The sequence below is a fragment of the Babylonia areolata genome, chromosome 1, assembly GCF_041734735.1.
Source record: "Babylonia areolata isolate BAREFJ2019XMU chromosome 1, ASM4173473v1, whole genome shotgun sequence".
Classification (NCBI taxonomy): Eukaryota; Metazoa; Mollusca; class Gastropoda; order Neogastropoda; family Buccinidae; genus Babylonia; species Babylonia areolata.
Genome location: NC_134876.1, coordinates 34123919 through 34148693, shown reverse-complemented (window position 1 = coordinate 34148693; position 24775 = coordinate 34123919). Strand labels below are relative to the sequence as shown.

Genomic DNA, 24775 nt, shown 5'->3' with positions numbered 1-24775 from the left:
CAAAAACCTAGAATCTGCGGCTAAGTTCTAGTGAATTATCCACGATTTTGGTAGGATTCCGCCGCCGCCCACCATCTCGGGGCGGAAGGGGAATCACAATAGCACTACGTTACATTATGGACAGTGACTCATTCACTCCCCTTAAATATGGTTTACTGGCAAAGCAATCTGAACAAACTGAACGGTCTTCCAGTCTTTCTACGAAATATTAATTCCCGAAGTAGTTTACAAATCCACGGAAAATAATCTCACAAACAAATGTAGGCTAGACTTTACTTCACTGTTTCCACATTCAGAACTGGGAGAAATAGTAATTCTAGCACATTAAACAGAATACATGAGGTAATTTGAAACTAATACGGTGAAAGTAATACCGAATTAGAGAATAAACACTCAAGCAAAAAACCACGTGTCAGTTTCAAGCAAACTGGTAACGTTCCAGACTAGGAAATAACTCTACGACGAAAATGAGAGATTAAGCACATGTAACGTCAGACAGTAAAAAATTCAGGTAACAAACACATGAAGAGCAAAAGCGACTAATAATACAGGTACGTATATTTTCGGACGGCTGTACAACAAATACTACAAACTGTAAGATCATTTTATCAATGCAACGACTAAGATAAATGAATGAATACCTCAACGGTTTCTGATCTCCGGCCAAAATACCGGCTGAGCGTCTCTCTCCATAGGACCCTACACTTGACCTGGCCGAGTGTCCTGCTCCACTGACTAATGGTGCTGGCTTTCCAAAAGGAGAAAACTTTCCATAACTCACAAATTAGAAATATGCACGTCATGTTTTCTAGTGCAACACGTGCATTCCATACACTTCCTTGGCTACATGGAGCACGCGGAAGAGCTACAAGGAGAGGGGTCAACCAAAAGTGGCAGCGTTCACACACACGCACGCACAACCCTCCTTGTCCGTGACAGAATGAAAGAGTTAACTCACTCAGGATGGCAAGTTTTCTCCCCTGCTTTTCTTCACAGATGGTCCATTTGTAAGGGTTTGGAGAAAAACAACAACAAAATACAGAGAAAGAAAATGAAACTTTCAGAACTGGTTTATTACGTGTTGGGCTATTACATATTAAAAAAAAATCAAATTTCTCATCTTATTTTTACAATTTTGCCATTATGTAGAAAATAATGCTAATTTTTCACCCGAATCACCATACCCATGCTCGCTTTCTGCACTTAATTCACTTTCTTCTTTGTCATCATCCATCTCTTCGATGTCCGACCCTTCAGTTTATAGCAATGTAAGTACTTCGGCAACACTAAAACGTTGCCGTGGTTGCCTTGTTTGCTCCGCAACATTTTGAGAAGAACCCGCTTCAGACACCATTTGCTAACAGGCTGCCACGCAAGCAGCCAACCAGTCAGTGACTTTGTCAGCATGTGTGCGAGACAGGCCACACATGACAGGCTGGCCAATCATATCATTCAGTTGTGGAGTGGCCCAAAATAGTGCACTCTGCTTGGCTAATCACAAAATCATGTGTACAGCATGTGATGGATTTTTATTTTTGGAAAATGCTATCCCATTCCATCGTCTTAATCTGAATACATTTAATGTAGGAATGCTCATGCATTCCGTCGTCCGGAGAGAGTTAAATCGCTTGACAGATGTTTTGTGTTGTCACAGATTCTGGTTCACCTGGGCTTGCTGTCAAAGCAGAGTGGCTGGAAGTTTGCTGAGAACCAGTTCAAAGGTTAGTACCAAGTGTTCATGGGATCGGATGTTGTTTTGTTCTTTTTGCACATTCATTTTATTGTTTTTGAGGTATTGGGGCAGAAGAAGTGGATGTAAGCTGTTGCTGTGAATGGTTTAATGGTTTGGAGCATGTATGCTGTGAAGTATGAGGGATAAATGTTTTGTACAATAACAGTGGAATATTTTAGCTGATGTCTGACAACTGCAGCACATTTTCACAGCACTCAGAGATGCCAACTGTATTTTGTTACGCTCAATCGCAGTTTATTCCAAACTCAGAATTGTTCCGACAAGTTCATTTTCGACCACAAAGCACGGTCACATGCTTTCCTGTCAAGACTTATCGATCACAAGACCAGGGCAGTCACCACTAACCTTGGTCTCACATGATGATGCTCAGCTAATCGTGTGCGTGTCTACATTAAAACAGCATTGAATGGACCAATCAGCTTAATCGTTTGCCTGATCAAGAGAGAACATGGCTGAATCAAGTTGCATCTCAGTCAAACAGCGTCTGTGCCTGTTTGCTAATATGGTTCTGAATCCGAGCGTCCCTACCAAATTCAAAATGTTCCTGCCAAGTTTCCTGAGCACTAATTCCATTGCAGTTGTGATGAACAAGTTTCTAGTCTCTCAATGTCTCCCAGAGTAATTTTGAAATCTGGTGTCATGCTCATTTTGTACAGTCAAATGTAGCATTCATGTCTGCTTATTTATTTTGGTGTAAGAACATCAAATGGATGACATTATTGTTCGATAGTGAGGATGTGGGAATTTTCATTTTGTTTTTCATTGCTTGTTTTATTCATTCCAATTCTGTGTTGTTCCATTGACCAGGAGGTCCCCTTGGGGAGCTTGTCCAGTGGAGTGACCTGATCTCCGTCCTGTATATCCTGGGTCACCAGCTGACCATCACCAGTGAAGTGGAACAGCTTGTGCAGTAAGTGCTCACCTTGACTGATGCTGTTGCCGCTTTTTTTTTCTTGCCTGCTCCTCAGCAGTTTGGATCAGGGTTTTACATCGAGGCCATACCATATGTTTGATGGTCAGATGAATGAAAGTGAAGTGCTTCTGTGTATCTAGAGATGCCAACTGTTACGATTTCACTGTATTTTGTTTCACTCAATTCCAGTTTGTTTCAACGTTACGTCAATGTCAGAATTGTTATGATGAGTTCATATTCAACTACATAGCATGGTCACATGCTTTCCTATCGTAACATTAACAAGAAACTCTAAACCTATGGATCACGCAGCCACAGCAGTCACTACTAACCTTGGTCTCATTTGATGATGCTCAGTTAATCACATGTGTGTTTACATAGAAACAGCACTGAATGGACCAATTAGCTTAATTGTAGCAGTAACACCATGTTACAGGTAATCCCAAGTGTTTGTATGCCTTGTTAATAAAATGTACATTTGCCGAGGTGGCTAGGAGGCCAAGTGTTCCTACCAAAATCAAAATGTTCCTACCAAATTTCCTGATTGTTCCTGCAAACACTTGACAGGGGTTGACATCTCTGTGTATCTGAGTAGGTTCTTTTGTAAGACATGCATTTAACTTGAGCTTGAAGTGAGTTATGACATGAAAGTCATGATTGTACATCATTGTTATCATCATCGTGGAATGTAGACATATCACATGTATAAATAGATAATAAGGAAATGAATAAGTTATCCATAGACACATAGATAAAACACACAAATACATGTACCGTAAAGTTCGGTCTATAATCCGTGACTTTTTCTCCCAGCTTCAACCTCTGCGGCTAATACAATGATGCGTCTTATTTGAGGATTTTAACGATCCCAGGTGTGTCACGCTCTTGTCTCTTCTAAGCTTCCCTTCAAGTTCAGCTCACCAAGATCATGATTTCTGTCCATGAATTTTTAGGATGAGCTTCAGGTTAGTGTGCTAACTGTTCACGATTTAAAAATCAAATCCGCACACATTAAAGCCTTCAGATCAGCATTTGGGTCTACTCTGCTCAAGCACACACCCTCATCATGCCGAAAGCGCAACGGAATGCCTATGATGCAGCCTTCAAATTGAAGGTGATCGACCTACCAGACAACAGTCCAAGCGACGAACCAGCAGCGACCTCCACCTTGCGTTCATGTTCATCAAGTGAAAGTGAGGCTGAAGTCAGTGACAAGATGGCAGAGAAAGCTGCGCTGGTTCTCTTCAACTCAGACACTGAAGACGAAGATATCAGTGGATTCAGTGAGCAGGACGACATTGAATAAGTTTGACTATCCCTAAATTATGGATCTTATTTTCTGTGTGTTTATTTTGTGTGTGTGTGTGGCACTTGCAGTATTATTCGCTTGCTTTTCTTTGTGTTGTTTCCGCTTGTGTTTTTTTCATAACCTACAGTATTGACAGTTTTTCTATAGTATCGATATGTCTTCCAGTACCGGTAATAAGTGCGGCTTATAAGCCAGTGCAGCTTATGTGTGTATGAAATTCAGTTTTTTTTCAAAATTTAGTGGGTGTGGCTAATATACCAGTGTGCTCAGTAGACCGAACTTTACGGTACATAAACACTGAAGCTGTTAATGCTTTTCTCACCTGCTTCTGTCAGGGGAGTGATAACAAAGTATTATTATTATTATCATCATCATCATCATCATCATTATTAAGGACAGGAAATGTATCATAATGGACAGGAGGGTGTGATCTTTAAATCTAGCTTATGTTTTTCAAACAAAACTGACAAGTTAATAGTTCACATTTGATGTTAGTTGTTTCGTCAAATGTTTCCACACTATGAAGTTGATAAGGAAAAAACAAAAACAAACCCAAAACAGCTAACAAAGAAGTTTTATCAAGATGAATTCAAATCCTCATCACTTAAATTTAACCTCTTCACTGCTAGTACGTTTTGCTATAGCCTGTGCTGAGAACGTTTTCAGAAAAACAAGAAAAACACGCCAATGATTTTAATTCGCTTATATTTTTAAAAAAGTACTGAAGATAAATGCATAAAAGTATTTATCAAATGAAAGGAAAATGAACCAAGATTTTGTTTTTAATACTCACGTGTTCAAATAATGAGTCAATCTGACACAAAAATTCCATAAAATGCACACAAAAAAGAAGAAAAAAAGTTGGGACTGTCATTCCATCATGTAGGTGCTACAACATCAACCAGGTTATCAACCGGTCTTTCTTGTGACTGTTGTGATCAACCACACACACTGTCAAAGGTTGTACAACAGTGTCCAGGTCCATAAGTCTCCAACACAGTCCACACAAAGAATGAAAAGGGTGTACTCACCCAGCATCTATCACCAGTAAAAACGCTGTGTGTGGTACTTGCGGAAACAGTCTTCAAGACACAGTGTGGGTTTGCTGGGGCAGTCTGGGCAGTAGAACCTCACATCCTTTCTTTGCCCTTTCTTCCAGCAGACTCTGCACCTCCTTTGTAGCCGGGCCTTCTGTGGGGTATGTGGGATGACATCAATGAAGTGTCGTCCACACAGACAAACAGCATGGTCATCTTTAGCAGTGTCTGGGTCTTGGTCACAAAATCATGGCACTAATTACATCCTTCTGGAAGTCCAGGAATGTACTGCTGTTGCCTGCTTTTTTGTTGAGGATGTGTGTATACAGCATGGCAATTTGTAGAAAATGTACACACAGATATTTGTACCACTTCTGTGTTTTCCTTGTGGCATCGTAGGGCTGCAGTTGTTGGTCATGATGGTCCATGGCACCCATGTTTTTGATGTAATCCAGAATTGCTGGAGGCTTATTTACTGCCCTTTGGTCTTGCTGCTGCTGGTCTTCAGCTGCAGGTTTGTGGCAAGTTGTCAACTCCAGATGGTCCAGGATGAACATTATGATCATCACCATGCTGCATACCTGAAACACATTGCATAAAAGACTAAGTTTGTTGGGGGTTTTTTGTTTGTTTTTTTACATATACAAGGGTTATGAAATGGTGCCATTTTATTTCTGATTGTTTTCAGAAGCTGAAATACAAACACACACACCTACCACCCCACCCCCCAAACCCCCAATACACACACACTGAAACTGGTTCATGGTATGCCTCACCCCCTTCATTCTCTTTCTCATACAAAACAAAATGACAACACAAACACACTCACACGTCTACAAGTGTTGCATTTACAAAGTAATTTAGGCATACAATTCTGTATATCATTCTCTGATTTCAGTTTTGTAAACATCTCCCCCTCACTCACACACACATACACACACACACACACACACACAAAAAAAAATTGTATATGATGACATGCTTACAGAGGAAACAAAACAGCGAACATGGATTAATTTCGTTGAAATTATATTACAGAATCTTGGTTTAGGACACGTTTGGAAAAATCAGTTAACATTCAATATTCATAGACTTAGCCACGTTATAATGAATAAGCTAGAATATGGATATGTTTTATTCTGGAAGAGAAACAAATCGGAAAATAAATCTAAACTACTATTCTATAATAAAGTTACTCGTGAATACAGAACCGAGCCTTATTTGCTTGAAGGATATCTTAATTATAATCAAAAACAATCATTGTGCAAATTAAGAATATCGTGTCATGATTTAGCAATAGAAAAAGGCCGATATTTCAACATTCCAAAAGAAAGGAGACTATGTTTACAATGTCAAACAATAGAGGATGAATTTCATTTCTTAGATGACTGCGAATTATACAAAGAAATTAGAATTGAATTCATACAAAAAATTCAAAATTACATTCCAAATATTATTAAACCCAGTCAGCTAATACTGGAAGACAAACTTGTGGGACTGTTTGGGAAATTTGTCAGTAACTGCTGTCAAAAACGCCATAGCGTGCAAGAGTGATTCAATGTCTTGTTCAGCATTTATCTATTTTTGTTTTGCTTTTTTTTTGCTTTTTTTTTGTGCGTGGTTTCATGTAACTTTGCATGCGTGTCTTATAAACCTTGTTCAGGTTTAATTGACATTAAAATTGATTCTGATTCACACACACACACACACACACACACACACACACATACATACACAATCACAACAACAACAACAACAATCAACACACACTCGGGAACAAATTCACAGAAAGCTCTAGGCGAGCGACACACGCTGTCATCAACAATGAGCCAGCCAGCAAGCCACACCCCCTCGCGCAGCGTTGGTCACACACAGTACACACGACTTACTCTCTCTCACACACACAGACACTGATCAGTGACTGACGAAGCTACTTACCACAGCTAACACATTCAAAACACACACAATGCAGTTATATTCATTGTTACAACAAACAGAAAGCAAATAATAAACTGACAAACCTCGCAAACACCCACCTGCATCTTGAATCAGCTGAGCTTGTCTGTTCATTTTTGTCAAGCAACCCCACCTTCTTCTGCTTCCAATACTCGTGCAAGTGTTGGGGTTTGTGTGCGTTCAGCCATGGCTTTGCAAACACAACTTGAGCTTCGTGCAAACTTGCAAAACTTTCACCATAGATATGACAATAGGTGAATATTTTTAGCTAATGGAACTCGGGAGATAAAGAGCTCTCAGGGGAGCTAATTTAATGGTTAGCAGACTGTTTTTTCTGCAGTGCAGGACTCAAAACATAGAATGTTGTAACATGACGTACGGCACACGTCAATACAGCATTGGTGAGCGACATTTCATGACGTATGCCGTACGTCAACAGCGCAGTCAAGAGGTTAAAGAAGACAAGTATAGTGAGTGCAATTTTTGTGATGAAGAAAAAGATTCAGTACACACCACTATTGACACTGTCACACAAAATTCCTTCATCCATGTGCACCCCCTCCTCCCCTCTCTTCCACTAGCACCGACACACACATCATAATCTGGTGTTGCTGTTCCCATAGTAGAATGCCATTCAGATTGTTTTCCCCTCACGAAGAAGGTTCTATACTTTTAAATCAATACAGCACACTTAACATTCAGCACACAATGAACCAATAACATTTGGCATTCAATGAAGTCATCACCAGTGATAATAACACTAGTTAATGACTGTGGTGCACATATATATGTGTTAATGGTTAACAGTTTTGCTCTTCAGTTTTCATAGTGATCTGTGAAGTAAGGGCAACAACAGTAAAATGGCACAGATCATAATGTTCTCTGTTTCTCTCTCAGACTGTCTGTTTCCCGGTCTGCCAGACTCATTCACTGTTTTTCTCACTCTTTCACATAGTGTCTAAAGGAGAGGAAAACATATTCATTTATAGTTTTATTGAATTTTTGTGTGTGTGAGTTTTTCATGTCTCACCTCACCTTTGATCTTGCTGTTTACACACACACACACACACACACACACACACACACACACACACACACATAATGCTGTGCCAAAACGTGCTCACTGGAAGTATGACATTTGATAAAAATCAGTAGTATAATTTTACCATTGGCTGTTCTAACATATGAAACTGGAGTGTTTCTGGAGTATATATCTACCCTTAAAAAGATGATCATGTTTACAATGTTTTAGTCAGGGACCAATTTGTGAAGTAAGGGCAACAACAGTAAAATGGCACAGATCATAATGTTCTCTGTTTCTCTCTCAGACTCTGTTTCCCGGTCTGCCAGACTCATTCACTGTTTTTCTCACTCTTTCACATAGTGTCTAAAGGAGAGGAAAACATTAATTTCTAGTTTTATTGAATTTTTTTTTGTGTGTGAGTTTTTCATGTCGCATCTCTCGTTTGATCTTGCTGTTTGAACACACACACACAGAAACACACACACACACACACACACACACACACACACAGATATATATATCCATGGGGAACATGCGTTCTCTTTCATTGGACTTGTCATCTGTCTGCGATTGTTGATGGATGGAGAGAGGAATGGGGCTGTATCGGTATGAATGCCTGGTGTGTGTGTATGTGTGTGTGTGTGTGTGTGTGTGTGTGTGTGTGTGTGTGTTTATTTTGGTGATGTCTGCGATTGTTGATGGGTGGAGAGAGGAATGGGGCTGTATCGGTATGAATGCCTGGTGTGTGTGTGTGTGCGTGTGTGTGTGTGTGTGTGTGTGTGTGTTTTGGTGATGTCTGCGATTGTTGATGGATGGAGAGAGGAATGGGGCTGTATCAGTATGAATGCCTGGTGTGTGTGTGTCTGTGTGTGTGTGTGTGTGTGTGTCCTGTTTATTTTGTTGATGCGTATAGGCAAGTGAATGTTATGAAGTGTATCAGCATCAGTGTATGTATGTGTAATTGTATTTGCAAACGCTCTGGGCTTTCTGGAGATGGGGCGTCCAAATATTCATTATTATTATCATTATTATAATATATCTATATATCTATATATATATCTATATACATATGCACTGTTTGTATAAGAAGCTTGTCAATGGTGATTTGTGGTTGTGCATGTATCAGTCAGCGTGCTACTACTCACTGGTATGGTAAGTGTCATGTGGTGGCCATTTCCGTGAGGGTCTAACATCATTCACTGCTTACTGGGGTGTAGATGATTGCTTTGATTGCTTACTTATCATTTATCATCATTATTGTGCATTCATCATCGCTTTTTGTCTGTTGATTCATCTATCATATCATATCGTTGGTCAGCATAAAAGGCTTTTAAGAATGACTGGGTTTTTTTGGTTTTTTCTCTCTGAGATGATAACCTCTTCTTCTTTTTCTTGTGCGTTCGTGGGCTGCAACTCCCACGTTCACTCGTGTATATACGCGAGTGGGCTTTTACATGTATGACCATTTTTAACCTGCCATGTTGGCAGCCATACTCCGCTTTCGGGGGTGTGCATGTTGGGTATGTTCTTGTTTCCATAACCCACCGAACGCTGACATGGATTACAGGATCTTTAACGTGCGTATTTGATCTTCTGCTTAACAATTAGGTGGTCATGTGCTCCTGTCCTATGCAAAAGAGGGTGTTTTATTATTTAAGTAAGGAAGGCTTATCCCCTTAATCATTTCTCTTTTTTTTTTCTTTTTCTTTTTTCAGTTCAGTCTCTGTATCATGACTGCTTTTGGTACTGATCTTGTCTTTTCACATATGTAAAATTTCAGCGTTCTATCTGTTAATAAAACAGTGTTAGCAACATCACTTGGCTAACCAGTTGTGACCTCTTGGGCTTCTCGCTCTCCTCAGTTCTTTGTCACTGTTGGTCATTGGTGATGCAAATACTTCATATTCTGGACAGATTAGTCTGAATTTGCAGTTTCATTTTGCTTGGATTTGAATCAAGCACATCGACTTAGGAACAGTTGTTTGCACCATAAAACAAGTCAGTGTGTTACAAAATGCAGTATATGCACAAATAACACTTTGTATCACTCCTAACATTAACAAGATTCTCTTTCTCAGGCAGTAGCCTAATTGGTTGAGTTTTAGTATTTGTCAAAGAATTAAAAAAGCACTGTTTTCTTTTCTTTTGCTCATACAGTCATAATTTCTGTCATCATCATGAAGAGAAGTAAAAGGAAAAAATCAGAACTTGACAAGGAAAGGTTTAATAATTTTGTTAGGCTTTGGTGATTTTGAAATTTTTGTTAAAGGATAAGATTTTATTTTGTGTTTTACAGATTGTAATTGAGTCCGATCTTAGAAAAATGATTTTTTTTAAATTGAATTACTGCCACTATTGCAAATATACTTGACATCTCAATAGATATGTGATTTTGTTGTTGCTGTTGTTGTTGAATACATTGATTATTGTGAAATAACTTGAATAGATAAAAGAATTTCTTCAAAGTAATTATCTAGCTTAGTGGATAATCAGTTTTCAGTCACTCAGAACATTTTATATGTGACCAATTTAAAAACAAAACAAAAAAAGAAAGAAAAAATGAAAGAGAGAGAAAAAGGGGATGGGGGTGGGGGGAGTATGTGTCATTAAGGTTGTGCATGTTTTTGTTTTTATTCCATATTTGTTTATAGCCATGTTTTTGCTTCTTGTATGAAAAGTGAGTCTTTATGTGCGTTTTTGAAAATGGGCATGTGCCAATGCAAAACCAGAATTTCATGCCTGTCTAATCATGTTTCAAAATATTGCCGAAGGGGGACAAAGATGTACACAAAATGTATTGGGTGGACTGTAACAAATAGTGAGTGCTAACTCTCTCCACACACAAGGTACATAACTTCAAGCCAATGCTGCTTACGCTACCAATTCAGCTAGCACACAGGTAAATAAAAGGTACATTGGAACAAACCCAGACACTTCCCGGGTAGTTGGGATGCACACATTTCCAGTCATACTTGGTAGATATCTGTAATTAAAGGGCAAATGAGCTGTGGAATGCTGTGGAATTACTGAGGATTGTTTCTTTATTTTGTTTGAGCTGTGGAACTATTGAGATTTTTGTCTCTTTATTTTGTTTATTTGTGCTTGGTTCTTTTCTTTTACACACACACACACGCACACGTGTGTGTGTGTATATATATATATATTTTTTTTTTCTTCTTCTTCTTCTTCTTTTTTCTTTTTTTTTTTTTTTTTCAAATGAGTAAAATCAAATGTTGGTTGTAGCCCAGATGACTGCAGAGCTGCCATGTAGGAGACTGTGAAACAATAAGTGAGGGAAAAACAGTTAACAGGGAAGAAGTATGGTTACTTTGTATACGACGAGGACACATAATTTCAGTTTTGTGTCTTTGTCAGATAATGAAATAACTTTTTTTCTTCTTTTTTTTCTTTTTACTTCAATTTCCTTTTAATGTTTTTGTTTGCTTGTTTGTTTTTTTTATAATAGTTTTAGAAAAGTTATCAATAAAATTTTCAGGGTTTTCTGACTTTCTGTTCCACTTGTTATGATTATTTCTTTTTTACCTGTTCACTGCCATTGGGTATGAATTAGCACACACAAAAAAATCTGCTAGATTGTTTGTCAGTAGTATGCAAACTATGTGCTTTTCTGAAAGAAAATTGACTGAGCTTTCTATTGAAAGCGTTATGAAATTATGAGATGTACAAATAATGAGCTGGTTGAATTATCAAGTACTTTTTAGCTATGTAATTTTGTTTATTGGTACAAAAAAGGGGAAAAAACCACACCAAATTACAACAGAAAAAAGCATGCAAACAAAAAAAAAACCCCACCAAATGAAGTCCTAGTCTCCAAGATGTTCTGACTGAACTAAAATGCCCTTCAAATCTGTCAAGGTGAGACACATTTTTGAACAATTTTCAAATGTGTGCTACCTTCAAAGTCCCTAATCCCCTATCTTCCTCATGTCCCACTCCCCACCATTTCTTCTCTTTGGCGTGGCTTTGATGTTCTCATGTCACTTGCATTTACCTTTCCCCATGCCTCCTCATTTTGACATGCTCCACATGAAGTGTTTCAACATTTTCAGGCCCATGCTATTTCATGATATGTGTCACTCTCAGAGCAGTCAGTGTCTGCTATTATTATCTGGGTCATCATACCTGCCTTTGCTTGCCTGAAATTGACTACAGCTGCTAGTGTCATCAAACCATGTATGTGCTAATTTGCTTTCACTGATTGGGCTGGCAGTCTGTCAACACTTTGAGCCACAGATCTTGTTATTTATAATATCAGGACTGTGTTCATGTTTATGTATGATTGAAATACAGTCTTTGGATCGGACATCTGTAACATCGTTCCTGGCTGAAGGAAGATTCGGGAACGTCTGATGACTGGTGAACTTGTCATGTAGGCAGTATGGTACTACAGTATGATGGGTAAACATATCATGCAGGCAGTGAACAGGTTAAAAAACAGTTTATTTACCTTTTTTTTTTAGGGGAAAAAATCTTTACTTCAAAAAAAAAAAAAAAAATCCGTGTGCATTTTTTTCTTCAGCAAAGCATTTCTTTACTGCTTCTTTTGTGCAGTAATAATAAATGGGGCAAGGTTCTTGTGCAGTTATTTTGAGAATGGGCATTATCTTTATCATGATATGATTTGCAAAAAATAAAAAGTGGGAAGCATGCATGGGCCCTCCTGGTCTGATGTGATATTAATGGTCAACAATAAGGAAAACGTGGATGATGTTGTGAATGCAGCTTATGTGAAAGGGATGCAAACCGTGTATAACAGAGGATGTAGAAAATTCCTTTATCAAAGAATATCAGGGCTGACTTGGAGAGATGGTGGTGGATGCAGTGAGGTGGTTAAGATGAAGAAATTTTGTATAAATAATAAAGGATGGAATTAAAGGAAAGAGCAAACTGTTGCCCCCCTCACCCCACCTCCACACCCCCAGAAAAAAAATGCAAAATGTGGCCACTGAAACAAATACAGGTTTTGGCATGTTCATGGCACACATTTGTGAAAAAAACATACAAAGAAAAAACATATCATTCCAAAAGTTTTGTTATATGTTAATAACTTATGGTGGATGATTGATTCACTTTAAAAAGGGAAACAAAATATTTCATCAATGGGTAAGTAAAACAAACTTGTTTCTTACCAGTATATGACTGACCCATTCCTGTCTTTAATTTTGAATTCTTACTTTAGGACAACACCACTGACAACAAAGAAAAAAATTGCATTTATCAAGGAAGACTTGAATGCAGTAATCTAAAAACAAGAACATCCACAAACTGACTGACTGCCTCTTTCCCCATCCCTGCAGAATACTGTCTGAAGTACCAGAGGCCAAGACTCCATGCCAGACTCGCAAGGAACTGCCAGTGACCATCATCTACACAGACATCATGGGCCTCATCCAGTTCAAAAAACGCACCAGCTCTGGATTCTCCAAGTTTGGGTGAGTTTTGTTTTGTTTTTTGGGGAAAACTTATGTGTTTCCTTTCCATTACTTCAATATTGTTGGGATGCGTCAGACTTGAAGTTTCATCACCCTGACAAAGCCCATGGTTTTCTTCAGGTTAGTCCAGTCACCCCAAAGCTGTGCCTCTAGCTCTACTCGCTAGGGCCAGGTCTGGCATCGTAGATCCTCATAAGTGGGTCAGTGTTGGAGAATGTTCTGTGGTTTGTATACCTGTGCCACTGGAACATTCATCTGTGTTGGGTGTTTTTATTTGGCTCAGATGACTCAAAAGCCTGCAGATGACTCAAAAGCCTGCAGTGGCCAGTATGAAGTCTGAAGAAGATTGTTCGCTGGAGTTGGTGGATCGCATCTGTCCCTTTGTCAGCGGTCAGCCTTCTCTTCCTTCGGAACTGGCTGTTGATCATGGTTTTTGTCTCTCTGTACGTCACTGGGTGACTGAACTGCTCCCTTTTGCTTCCCACTTTTGACAGAGCATCAGCTTTTCATTCCCAGTGATCCCGCAGTGGGATGGAAGACACTGGTGAGAGGTCATCTAGGGTCTTTTGTAGAGGCAGTTGCTGTTGATCAGTTTGTTTGTTTTGAAGCACTTCTAGCACAGATTTGCAATAAGTGAAGAAGATGATCTTGGGTGGTGGTTTGGCTGATTCAGCAAGGGTTTTTGCTGCATGGAGAAGAGTGCTTGTTTCTGCTCTGTAGTTAGAGGAGATTTTTCCAGTGGGAAAGGTTTCTTGTGTGAGTTTTCCATTTGTGTGTCACTGAAACCTAGTTCTGTTCCGTCTGAGGACCCATCAGTAAAGACATGTGTCCACTCTGTGGGATGGTAATGTTCATCAATCATGTTGTGCTAAAGCCTTCATGACATATGGAGCTTGGCTTTCCTTCCTTTTTATTCCAGGGATGTTTGTGATGATCGAGACTCCTTCCAGTGGGATGCCTGGCTCCTGAAAAACAGGCAGCAATTCCACCTCTTCCTGGGCTGTAGGTAGCAAGTCTGCATTTTTCTGGCGAAGGGATTTTGAGAGATGGTTAAAACTCTGTCTTTTAATCCTGTCCTTGGTGGGGTTCTTGATGCTGGAGTGCACAGGGTGGTCTGGCATGCACAGCAGCTTTTCACTGTGAATGTAAACGTCTTCCTGTCGTTCTTCCAAGGATTTGAGGTTTGTGTTGTTCTCCATTGCCTGGGTCAGGGTAGTCTTCATTTCTCCAGTGATCAGCCATAGGCCCACATTCTGCACTTTGTTCAGGCAGTTGGTGTTTGTTTTTGACACTGTGGATCAAGCAGAGCTGCCGTATTCCACTGTGGGTCTGACTGTTCCCACAAACTTTCTGCAGGATGTTACTGTTGGAATCCCATGATGTTCCAGCTACAGGGGTGCAAGTGGTTCCGTCTCATACGGATTTCCGTCTTGATGAAATTTCGATTTTTTTTTTTTTTTTTTTTTTTTTTTTGTCCCTATGCTTTTGGTCCGGGAAAGTTTTGGTCGGAACTTGAATACTGAACTATTCACCGGAAGATGGAACTTTCTTGACTGGTTGACCAGTGCTTAGCTAAACTGAAGCCAGCGCCAGCTGTGTCTGGCCGCGCGCGCTGTGTACGACTCCCATTTTTGCCGCTGGAAGCCGGATGGGACTGTTCGTTGGAAAGCGAGAACAGAGAGAATGTGTGTGTGTGTGTGTGTGTGTGTGTGTGTGTGTGTGTGTGTGTGTGTGTGTGTGAGAGAGAGAGAGAGAGAGAGAGAGAGGCACACACACACACACACTGTTACTTAGCCCTGAAACTCTGTATTTTACCGAGAGAAAAAAATCGCCTAGGACGGAAAATCATAGAAGACCGGACTTCAGTCTTGCCACTTTTTTCCACTTGTACCCCTGCAGCTAGTTTCTTCATGACGGCAAATTTCCTTGTAGCTTTCTTCTCTGTTTCTTTGAGGTGGGGATTCCATGTTAGTCTTTTGTCCAGTTTCACTGCAAGGTAGGTGGGAGTGTCATCCTGTTTCAGTTCTCTTCCATTCATGTTGAGCTCTGATGTTTCTGGTTGTGGCGATAGCGAGAAGACTGTAGTCACTGTTTTGGTTGTGTTGATTTAAACACCCCAGTCAGACACCCATTGTCCTAGATGGTCCAGTGCTTCCTGCATCCTATGGCTTGCAGTGCTCAGATGTTCCGCAGCATTCCAAGCAGCAAAATCATCGGCGTGGAGGGCTCTGGAGACATGCTTGGTTAGCTTCTTTGTGATATAGTCAATGAAGATGATGAAGAGTGTTGGGAAAAATGACTCTGCCTTGAGGCGCGCCTTGTTGGAGAGTGATGCAGTGACTTGTTTTGCTGTCCAGTTTCAATTGTGCTGTGCAGTACTGCAGGAAGTATGTATCCATCTGTACATTTTCCCTTCCACTTTCTTGTTCAGCAACTTCAGGAGGAGTCCTTCTGTCCATACCTTGTCAAAAGCTTAGGTCAAATCGGCAAAGACGGCCAGTAGCTTCTTCTCTTGGAAGGCATTTTCAATATCCTCAGCAAAGTACACCAGTTGATCTTCTGAGCTTCTGTTCATTCTGTAAGCTGACTGGGTATTGCTGAGGAGGTGGGTTTTTTTTTTCCAGGTGTTTCAGCAGCCTTGCGTTTACCCTTTTCCATTACAATGTTGAGTATTATATTACCATTGCTACCAGAGATGCCCAAAGAAGAGGTACAAAGATAACCTCATTCTAATAACCTCTAACCTTCAGACTTGGCAGATTAAGACTGCCACTGCTAATAGAATTTGCTGGCATGCCTTAAACAATGCAATGAAGACATTTGAGGGGGCTGCCACCAGTGCCTTGCAACTACTTGAGATCGGCAACTCGGAGCTGCATCTAGTCCTAGGGGCCCTGCTTGCTGGCATTCTGTGCCCCACCTGCAACTTCATGTGTGCTTCAAACTTTGGGCTCTGAAGCCACATGTGTGTCTACTTGTGTATGTCCACTGATGATGGCATCCTCAATTCCTCAAAGACAGCCATGATGTTGGTTATAATACATTTAGTACAAGTGATGTAAGTCTGCTTGTTAGTTTTACTGAAATGATAGTGATTTTTGTTTTTTGTTTTGTTTTTATTTCACTCTGTAAAACTGGCTCACACTGTTTGTATTTGATATATATGAATACATATGGAAATAATATGGGTGTGGCTGTGTACTGGGGATTCAGAATGAGGGGTGTGGTGCTAATGCCATTGAAATTGTGCAGAAGGTGGGGCAGCAAAGAAACGAAAGTTTTGACAAAGATGGACGATGTTAATTATGGTGGATTGAGGGTGGCGTTAGGGTTATTTTCAGAAAGATAAACATCTAATGTCGTCCATTATTATTCAAGTAAGACACCTAATGTTGTCCATTATTATTCATGTAAGAAGCATTTTTTGTTAAATAAAAAAAGAATTAGGTGGGGAAAAAAAGTAACAACAACAAACCCTCAGTTTCAGTTTTCAGTTTCAGTTTCTCAAGGAGAGGTTACTTCTTCTTCTTCCAAGTCTTGGACTGGGTTCTAAGGAACGACTGTAGTCTTATCCATATACACTACACCACATCAGCTAGGCATGTGGCTGACCAGCAGCATAACCCAACACGCTCAGTCAGGCCTTCAGTTTGTTTACCTATCAACAGTCGACTTCTACAGAATTTTGCCAGTTGACAGCAGTCTCATTGCCATGGATTGTTTTTCAGTACTTTAAGTGAGAACTGCACATGGGACCTCAGTTTATCATCTCTTCCAAATGACAAGATGCTCAGTTTTATTTTCCTGTCTTCTTCTTCTTCTGCGTTCACTCGTATGCACACGAGTGGGCTTTTACGTGTATGACCGTTTTTACTCCGCCATGTAGGCAGCCATACTCTGTTTTCGGGGGTGTGCATGCTGGGTATGTTCTTGTTTCCATAACCCTCCAAACGCTGACATGGATTACAGGATCTTTAACATGCGTATTTGATCTTCTGCTTGCATATACACATGAATGGGGTTCAGGCACTAGCAGGTCTGCACATATGTTGACCTGGGAGATCGTAAAAATCTCCACCCTTTACCCACCAGGCGCTGTCACCTTGATTTGAACCTGGGACCCTCAGATTGACAGTCCAACGCTTTAACCACTCAGCTATTGCGCCCTTCATTTTTCTTGTCAAACTTTGGAGAAAAGGCGAGAGCAGAATTTGAATCCACACTCTCACAGACTGTCTGTATTGGCAGATGAGTTTCTCAGCCATTCTGCCACCTTCCTCCTGTCAGAGCCTCAAACTTTATTGAACAAATAGTACTTGGTCAAGTGTAATCCAGAAATGTATGCAGAGCCATTGTTTGAAGTATGACCATGTAAAGTTATTTAGATATGTCTAGTGAAGCTAAAAATTTCACGTAAACATTACAGAATCTGTAGACTGAGAACCAAACCATATTTCCCAGTTCAAGCACAGACTATTTATTGATTGCACAACATTTGTGGTCCTCCATAAAAAAAATTAAATTAAATGTTGGAAACACTGACCAAAAAGAAAGGGGGATCAATCATTTAATGGCATGATAGTTGCTGGAAAATGAATGGAAGGTTTGTCTACCATTTGAACTGTTGTCCATTTCATTTGCTAAAAGCACACAAATGCATAAATAAATCAGTTTCATTTTCTAAAAGCACACATAAGCAGAAATTGATCAGTTTCATTTGCTAAAAACACACAAATGCAAAAATAATGTAGATGGATAAAATTTGATATGGTTAGATGTGTGGTAAAGCTAGAGCCTGTGAATTAGTCATTTGAAACCATTTCATCAAAGAACCAGAATTTTTACAATGCTGGTCAGGCTAGGGTGGACCTTGAAAAGGTATTTACAGAATATATTAGCTGTGAACAGTTTTCAGTGGTTTGTGTTGATACAGAGAGGCCTTAGGTATGATTGACTGATTGGACAGATTGATTAATTGAAATGATATTCAACACAGTCATGATTGACTGATTAATTTGACACATTACTTTACTCATCATACTGATTGGAGCTGAGACTTTACTTGATCATATGCAGCATTCTCTTCCAGTGGAATCAGCAACATTATATGTTGCCCAAAATAAAAATAAAACCAGTTTCTGGTGTTTCTCTTTTCAGCTGCCTGTTCCGCATTGTGGATTCCTTTGGCACAGAGCCGGCCTTCAACCACCGAGCCTTTGCCAAGCAGAACAAGATCCTGACAGCATGGGGAGGACAGGACCTCAACCCTCGACAGTTCTTCACCATGTTCCGTAAGTGGATAGTGGTCGTCTTGTATGTTCTGCTGATTGGAACATGCCATGACAGGAGAATGATGGTTACATCAGCTGAGTGGTTAAAGTGACTGACTTTCAGCCTGAAGGTCCAAGGTTTAAACCCTTGTCACAGCACCCGGTGGGTTATGGGTGCAGAGTCTTCTTATCTTCCAGATGAGATCAACAGATGTGCAGACCTGCAAGTTCCTGAACCTCTTTCATGTGTATATACATGCAGTAGATGAAATGTGCTTGTTCAACTTAAAGATCTTATAACTTTGTCAGCATTCAGTGAGTTTGAAATACCCAGCATGCACACCCCTGAAAATTGAGTATGGCTGACCAAATAACAGGTAAAAATGGTCTTTCATTTAAAACCACAATGACAAGGAGGCTGTGGATTCAACTCCTCCCCACTTGTGTCTGAGGATATGATGAAGAATTTATTTTAGGCAGCATGAGTACATGGTATCAAGACATTTGTATTGTGCTTATTAGAACAGCTTTTGGACATCACTCCAGTTTCGTCTAGTATTATTCACTGATTTGGTTTTTTTGTGTGTGAGAAGGGATTGTAAGGAGCATTGACTGATTAATCATTTGCATTGGCTGCTGTTAATAGTACCTATAGAGTAGATGGCATTACATCATTGGCTGAAATCAGATATTGTGAAAATCAGAGTATTGTAAAATGGTAGATCTTGTAGGAGCAGATAGGACATTTTTGATTATGAGGACATTTCTAATTATGAACAATATTATGTTTATATTGGTCCATGTTATAAGAATATGAGATAGTTAATATTGAGGTGGGTGGTTTTATGCTGTTTCCAGCTCACTCCCCGGACAACTCGTTCATGGGGTTTGTGGTGGAGCACCATCTGAATGACACAGGGGCTGAAGAACAGGAGCGAAAAGACATCGCTGTTGTCTACGGCAAGAATGAGTACATGTGGGAGGTCAGTTATCATGTGTGTGTGTGCATATGTTTGTGTGTGTGTGTGCGTGCATGTGTGCTTGAGAGAGAGTGAGAGGAACTGGAAGTGCAGAGATATTGCGGTTGTCTAAGGCAAGATTGAGTACATGTGAGATATTGCGGTTGTCTAAGGCAAGATTGAGTACATGTGACAGGTAAGTGTCTTTGTAATGTGTTTTTGGTGCATGTGCATATGTCTGTGTGACTGCGCCTGCATGTGAGTCTCTGTGTGTGTTTTTCAGTTAGTGTGTGTGTTTGTGAGTTTAGGTGTTGTTTGTTTGCACATACCTGTTTCCTTGTGAGGCTGCCTGATTTAATTGGGTGCGTGGCATTTGTGAGAGTGTATTGGTAGGTTGCATGTTTGTGCATGCATGCTTGTGAGTGACCAGTGTGTGTATGGATATTTCTTGTGTGTGTAGAGTGGCGGGGTAGGGGGTAAGTTTGCATATGTAGTTGTGTATTTTTGTTTTGAAACAGGGTTGCATCTCTGTGTGATTTGTGTGTGTGTGTGTGTTCTCCTTTTCTCTGGAGTACCTGTGTGTCTGACACTACCAAAATCCTCACACCCAAACACAAGTGAAAAACACTGAGTGCCTTGCCTGACACACTGGCACTGTGCTGCTGTCTGTCTGTCTGTCTGTCTGCAGGGCAAGGAGGCCTATCTGGGCGTCATCAGGAACCACCTGGAAATCCACGGCACTGTGTTCAGCGAGGAGGGGAAATCCAAACTGCCGTCCTACGTCATCAACCATGGCATCCTGTCTGGCCTTGAGCTGCACCAGTTGTTGAGGAAGGCCAAGGTAAACTGGCTTCATGGAATCCTGTGGTGCAGGTGGTCTGTCTCTTTTCTTCACTGCAGGTGTTAGATGGTGTGTCAACTTTAAATTATTCATTGCAGGTGCCAGAGTAGGTAGTTCTTGATGTCAGTTGATTCAATTAACTTCATATAGTCATAGTCAGAAGAGAGTAGGGTTTCTCTCTGTTTGCTTGATTGTTTTTTTAGTCTGTATCTGAAGCAAAATGACAACTGAAAATCAACCCCTGACAACACAGACATGGAGTTAACACACTGAGGGATAAAGGACTTTACTGTCAAAGCATTACAACTGGTCAATGGATTTGGTAGCTGTCTTGGCACACTGTATTTCACCATGTCACAAGCTCCAGTCCTTTACACCAGACAAGTCCCACTTGTGCTCTGTTGTTCTGCTTTTCTGTAATTTATGATCAAAGGAAAAACACAAAAATGCACATGAAATTATTATATGTTGTGAAACCTAAAGTAAAGTTGTCACCATGCTGTCTGAGTACTTGCAGTGGGTCAAAGCAAACGCACATATATGCATGCACACGCACATGCACACACTCACACACACACACATACAGTTACAGAAGATTGTCTCCCTTAGCGGCATCTGGCATGCCAAGGGAAGTAATAATGTCAGTGCTCCACATCCAACAGGAATTGGTAGAGTTGAGCAAAGAAAAACAGCATTTTTTTCATTCATGCTTTCGATCTTTGTGGGTCTTGGGTTCTCCTATGAAATTCATTGTTTCATATCACTGAGGTCATGTTCAGATCTTTTGGGTTATGTTTCACATCTTTTGGGTTATGTTTCACATCTTTTGGGTTAATGTTTCACATCTTTTGGGTTATGTTTCACATCTTTTGGGTTTTGTTTCATATCTTTTGGGTTATGTTTCACATCTTTTGGGTTCATGTTTCACATCTTTTGGGTTATGTTTCACATCTTTTGGGTCTTGCATTATCCTGTCAAGGTCATTGTTTCATATCTCTGTGGTCATGTTTCAGATCATTTGGGCATTGTGTGCAGACTTTATTTCAGAGCTTTTTGGTTCTCTTTTAGATTTTTGCAGTCATGATTCAGAACTTTGTGGACATTGTTTCAAGTCTGTATGGGCATTGTTTCAGATCTTTGTATGCATTTTTTTCAGATCATTTTCATTTGTCAGCTGGTTGCAATAGCCAAGTTGAGCATTGGACTTTCAATCTGAGGGTCGCAGGTTTGAAACTTGGTAACAGCGCCTGGTGTGTAAAGGGTGGAGATTTTTCCAATGTCCCAGTTCAACATGTGTGCACACCTGCTTGTGCCTGAACCCCCTTCGTGTGTATGCGCAAACAGAAGATAAATATGCATTTTAAAGATTGTAATCCATGTAGGTATTGGTGGGTTATGGAAACAAGAACATACCCAGCATTCACACCCCCAAGAGTATGGCTGCCTACATGGCAGGGTAAAAACGGTCATACAGGTAAAAGCCCGCTGGTGTATGTGTGAGTGAACATGGGAGTTGCAGTTCACGAAGGAACAAGAAGAAGAAGATCATTTTTCAGACCATTGTGGGCATTGTTTCAGATCTCTGTGGGTATTGTTTCAGATCTTTGTAGGCATTGTTTAAGATCTTTGTAGGCATTGTTTAAGATCTTTGTAGGCATTGTTTAAGATCTTTTTGGTAATATTTTATATCTTTATGGGCATTGTTTGTTGGCATTGTTTCAGATTTTTGTAGGCATTTCAGATCTTTGTGGGCATTGTTTCAGATCTTTGTGGGCATTGTTTCAGATCTTTGTGGGCATTGTTTCAGATCTTTGTGGGCATTGTTTAAGATCTTTTGGAGCATTGTTTCAGATCTTTTGGAACATTGTTTAAGATCTTTGTGGTCATTGTTTCAGATCTTTTGGGGCATTGTTTCAGATTTTGGGGGTCATATTTGATATCATTAAGGGCATTGTTTCAGATCTGTTTTGGTCATGTTCCAGGTGTTTGTGGGTCTGGGGTTCCCCTATGAAGGCCCAGCCCCTCTGGAGGCCATTGCCAATGGAGCAGTGTTTCTCAACCCTCGCTTCACTCCCCCCCACAGCAGCAAGAACACCAAGTTCTTCAAAGGCAAACCCACACAAAGAGAGGTACACACTTAAGGCTGTTATTGTAGATGTCTTTCAAAAATATTGTTGATATTTGACTGCATGGCTCTGTGTGTGTGCATGTTGTGAAAGTGTATCTATGAAAGTGTGTGTCCTGTATAATCCACACAAAGATGTTTTGAAACACCTCTAAGCAGTTGAAATGCAACCAGTTTGAAGAATTGGCAAAGGCGCAAAAATATCCACAACGGTTCTAAGGCAGTGCTGGATCAAAGGTTGGAATGAACACACATAGACACGCCAGACCACAGCTATCTGTGATAATGGATGGAGGTAGTGAAGAAGGCGGAAAATGAAGATCATAATTCCAGCAGGAATAAAGGATGATTTTTTTTTTTTTTTACATTATGATAAGAGTTCTGGTAAAAGATGACTTATTCATCCACCCCTTTTTTAGTTACATGAAAGAGAGAAAAATTGCAGCTATACAGAAAGACAGGGTAAAAAAAAAAAAAGTATAGCCATAAACTTGGAGGGTGGGGGGAAGGGGGGGGGGCAGTTTCAGGAGTTTTAGTCACCTTATGAACTCTGAAGGGTAATTACTTTAGCCTTCTCATGTATTTTATGAAATTCTTTCGATGAAAAAGACGAGGTTTTCTCCTAACAGGTGACCTCCCAGCACCCATATGCTGAAGTGTTCATTGGAAAGCCCCACGTGTACACCATTGACATTCACAACCTGACTGAGGTTGAGGCAGCGGTGCAGGAGGCACTCAGGCTTGATGAAGTGAGTGGTGTGTGTTTCTGAGGGTATTTTTGTGCGTACTAGTGTCTGTCTGTGTTCGTGTGTGTGTGTTTGTGTGTGTGTGTGCTTGCTTGCTTGCTTGCACACAGAGGGTATGTTTGTGCGTACTCGTGTCTGTATGTGCTTGTGTGTGTGTGTGTGTGTGTGTGTGTGCTTGCTTGCACACAGAGGGTATGTTCGTGCGTACTTGTGTCTGTATGTGCTTGTGTGTGTGTGTGTGTGTGTGTGTGCTTGCACACAGAGGGTATTTTTGTGCGTACTCGTGTCTATATGTGTGTGTGAGTGTGTGTGCGCTTGGACACAGAGACTACTTTGACCTGAAATTTTATTTGTAGCAGTTGTTTGTTTCCTTGTTTACAAATATAGAAAGTTATAGGTTTCTTTAGGCTCAACAGAAAGGTAAATGGCTTTTTATGATGTAATTCAATTTGGAAAATTGTGTAGTCTTCAGTTGCTTTTAAAAGCATAGAGACTGTTGAAAGTAGTTCAGGATCATTCTTGGTTCGTAAGTGGGAAATGGAATGGAAACTCTCGTAGAGTTGTGTTTAGAAATAGCATGTTCTCAATACTAATCCCCTCTCATTTTCCTCATCCACACAAGTACATGAATAATAGATTTGTTTTTGAGTGTGCACAAGTCAAGGTGAATGGTAAATGAATAAAACAATCCAACATTTGTCATTTTTTTCATGTTAGAAATTGTTTTCCAGGTTATCAAAGCAGTTGGGTAAAAATTGTTTGTGTATGTGACTGAGAGTATCTGGATAAATTAGTAGCCATATGTGATAAGTGCATGACACCTTGGTTTGTCAGAGGATGAACAGGTACCTCTGTCTTCAACCCTCTTGGTTTTTGATCTGGGTTACTTCACCCTCAGGTCCTGGCTCTGAAGTCATAGCAATTAAAGAAATATCACACAGAGAGTTTGCTGAACTTGTTTTATGCAAATGAGTGAGGCATGTCAAATTAACTTTAATCTTTAATCAATCTTTTCAAAGACTTTGTTTAAATCTAACAAAGGCATGATCAGTGAGCCAAGTGGTGGATCAATCAAATCAAACAACTGGAAGCAGTGAGAATTGTTTGTGTACCATGTGCAGTTCACAGCTTTCACACCATACGAGTTCACAGAGGAAGGGATGCTGCAGAGGATGAGTACCTACATCCAGCACCAGCAGTTCTGCAACTTTCAGCGCACTGTGTCCAAGTGGCCCCCCTCCTCTGCCCTCACCTTCCTCATGGGGCAAACTGGGCAGTCCTGTGCCCAGGCCTGCTGGGCCAGAGGTTTGTGACTTTTTTTTTTCTTTCTTTTTCTGTTCATTGATTATCTTTGCTCTTAAAAATGAAAGATAAACAGACATGTGAACT

The 24775-nt window shown here is 40.2% G+C and overlaps 1 protein-coding gene across 3 annotated transcripts in view; it reads left to right on the top strand.

Annotated features, from left to right (window-relative positions):
* Positions 1-24775, top strand: part of LOC143282131 (alpha-1,6-mannosylglycoprotein 6-beta-N-acetylglucosaminyltransferase A-like) — a 100511-nt gene that overhangs the window by 61226 nt on the left and 14510 nt on the right. For all 3 annotated transcript variants that reach the window (XM_076587659.1, XM_076587668.1, XM_076587678.1), the window contains 9 exons: positions 1655-1721; positions 2561-2663; positions 13311-13445; positions 18603-18736; positions 19574-19698; positions 20363-20515; positions 22498-22644; positions 23270-23389; positions 24508-24691. In XM_076587659.1, the coding sequence (XP_076443774.1) occupies positions 1655-1721; positions 2561-2663; positions 13311-13445; positions 18603-18736; positions 19574-19698; positions 20363-20515; positions 22498-22644; positions 23270-23389; positions 24508-24691 (1168 nt within the window). The remainder of the gene's footprint in view (positions 1-1654; positions 1722-2560; positions 2664-13310; positions 13446-18602; positions 18737-19573; positions 19699-20362; positions 20516-22497; positions 22645-23269; positions 23390-24507; positions 24692-24775) is intronic.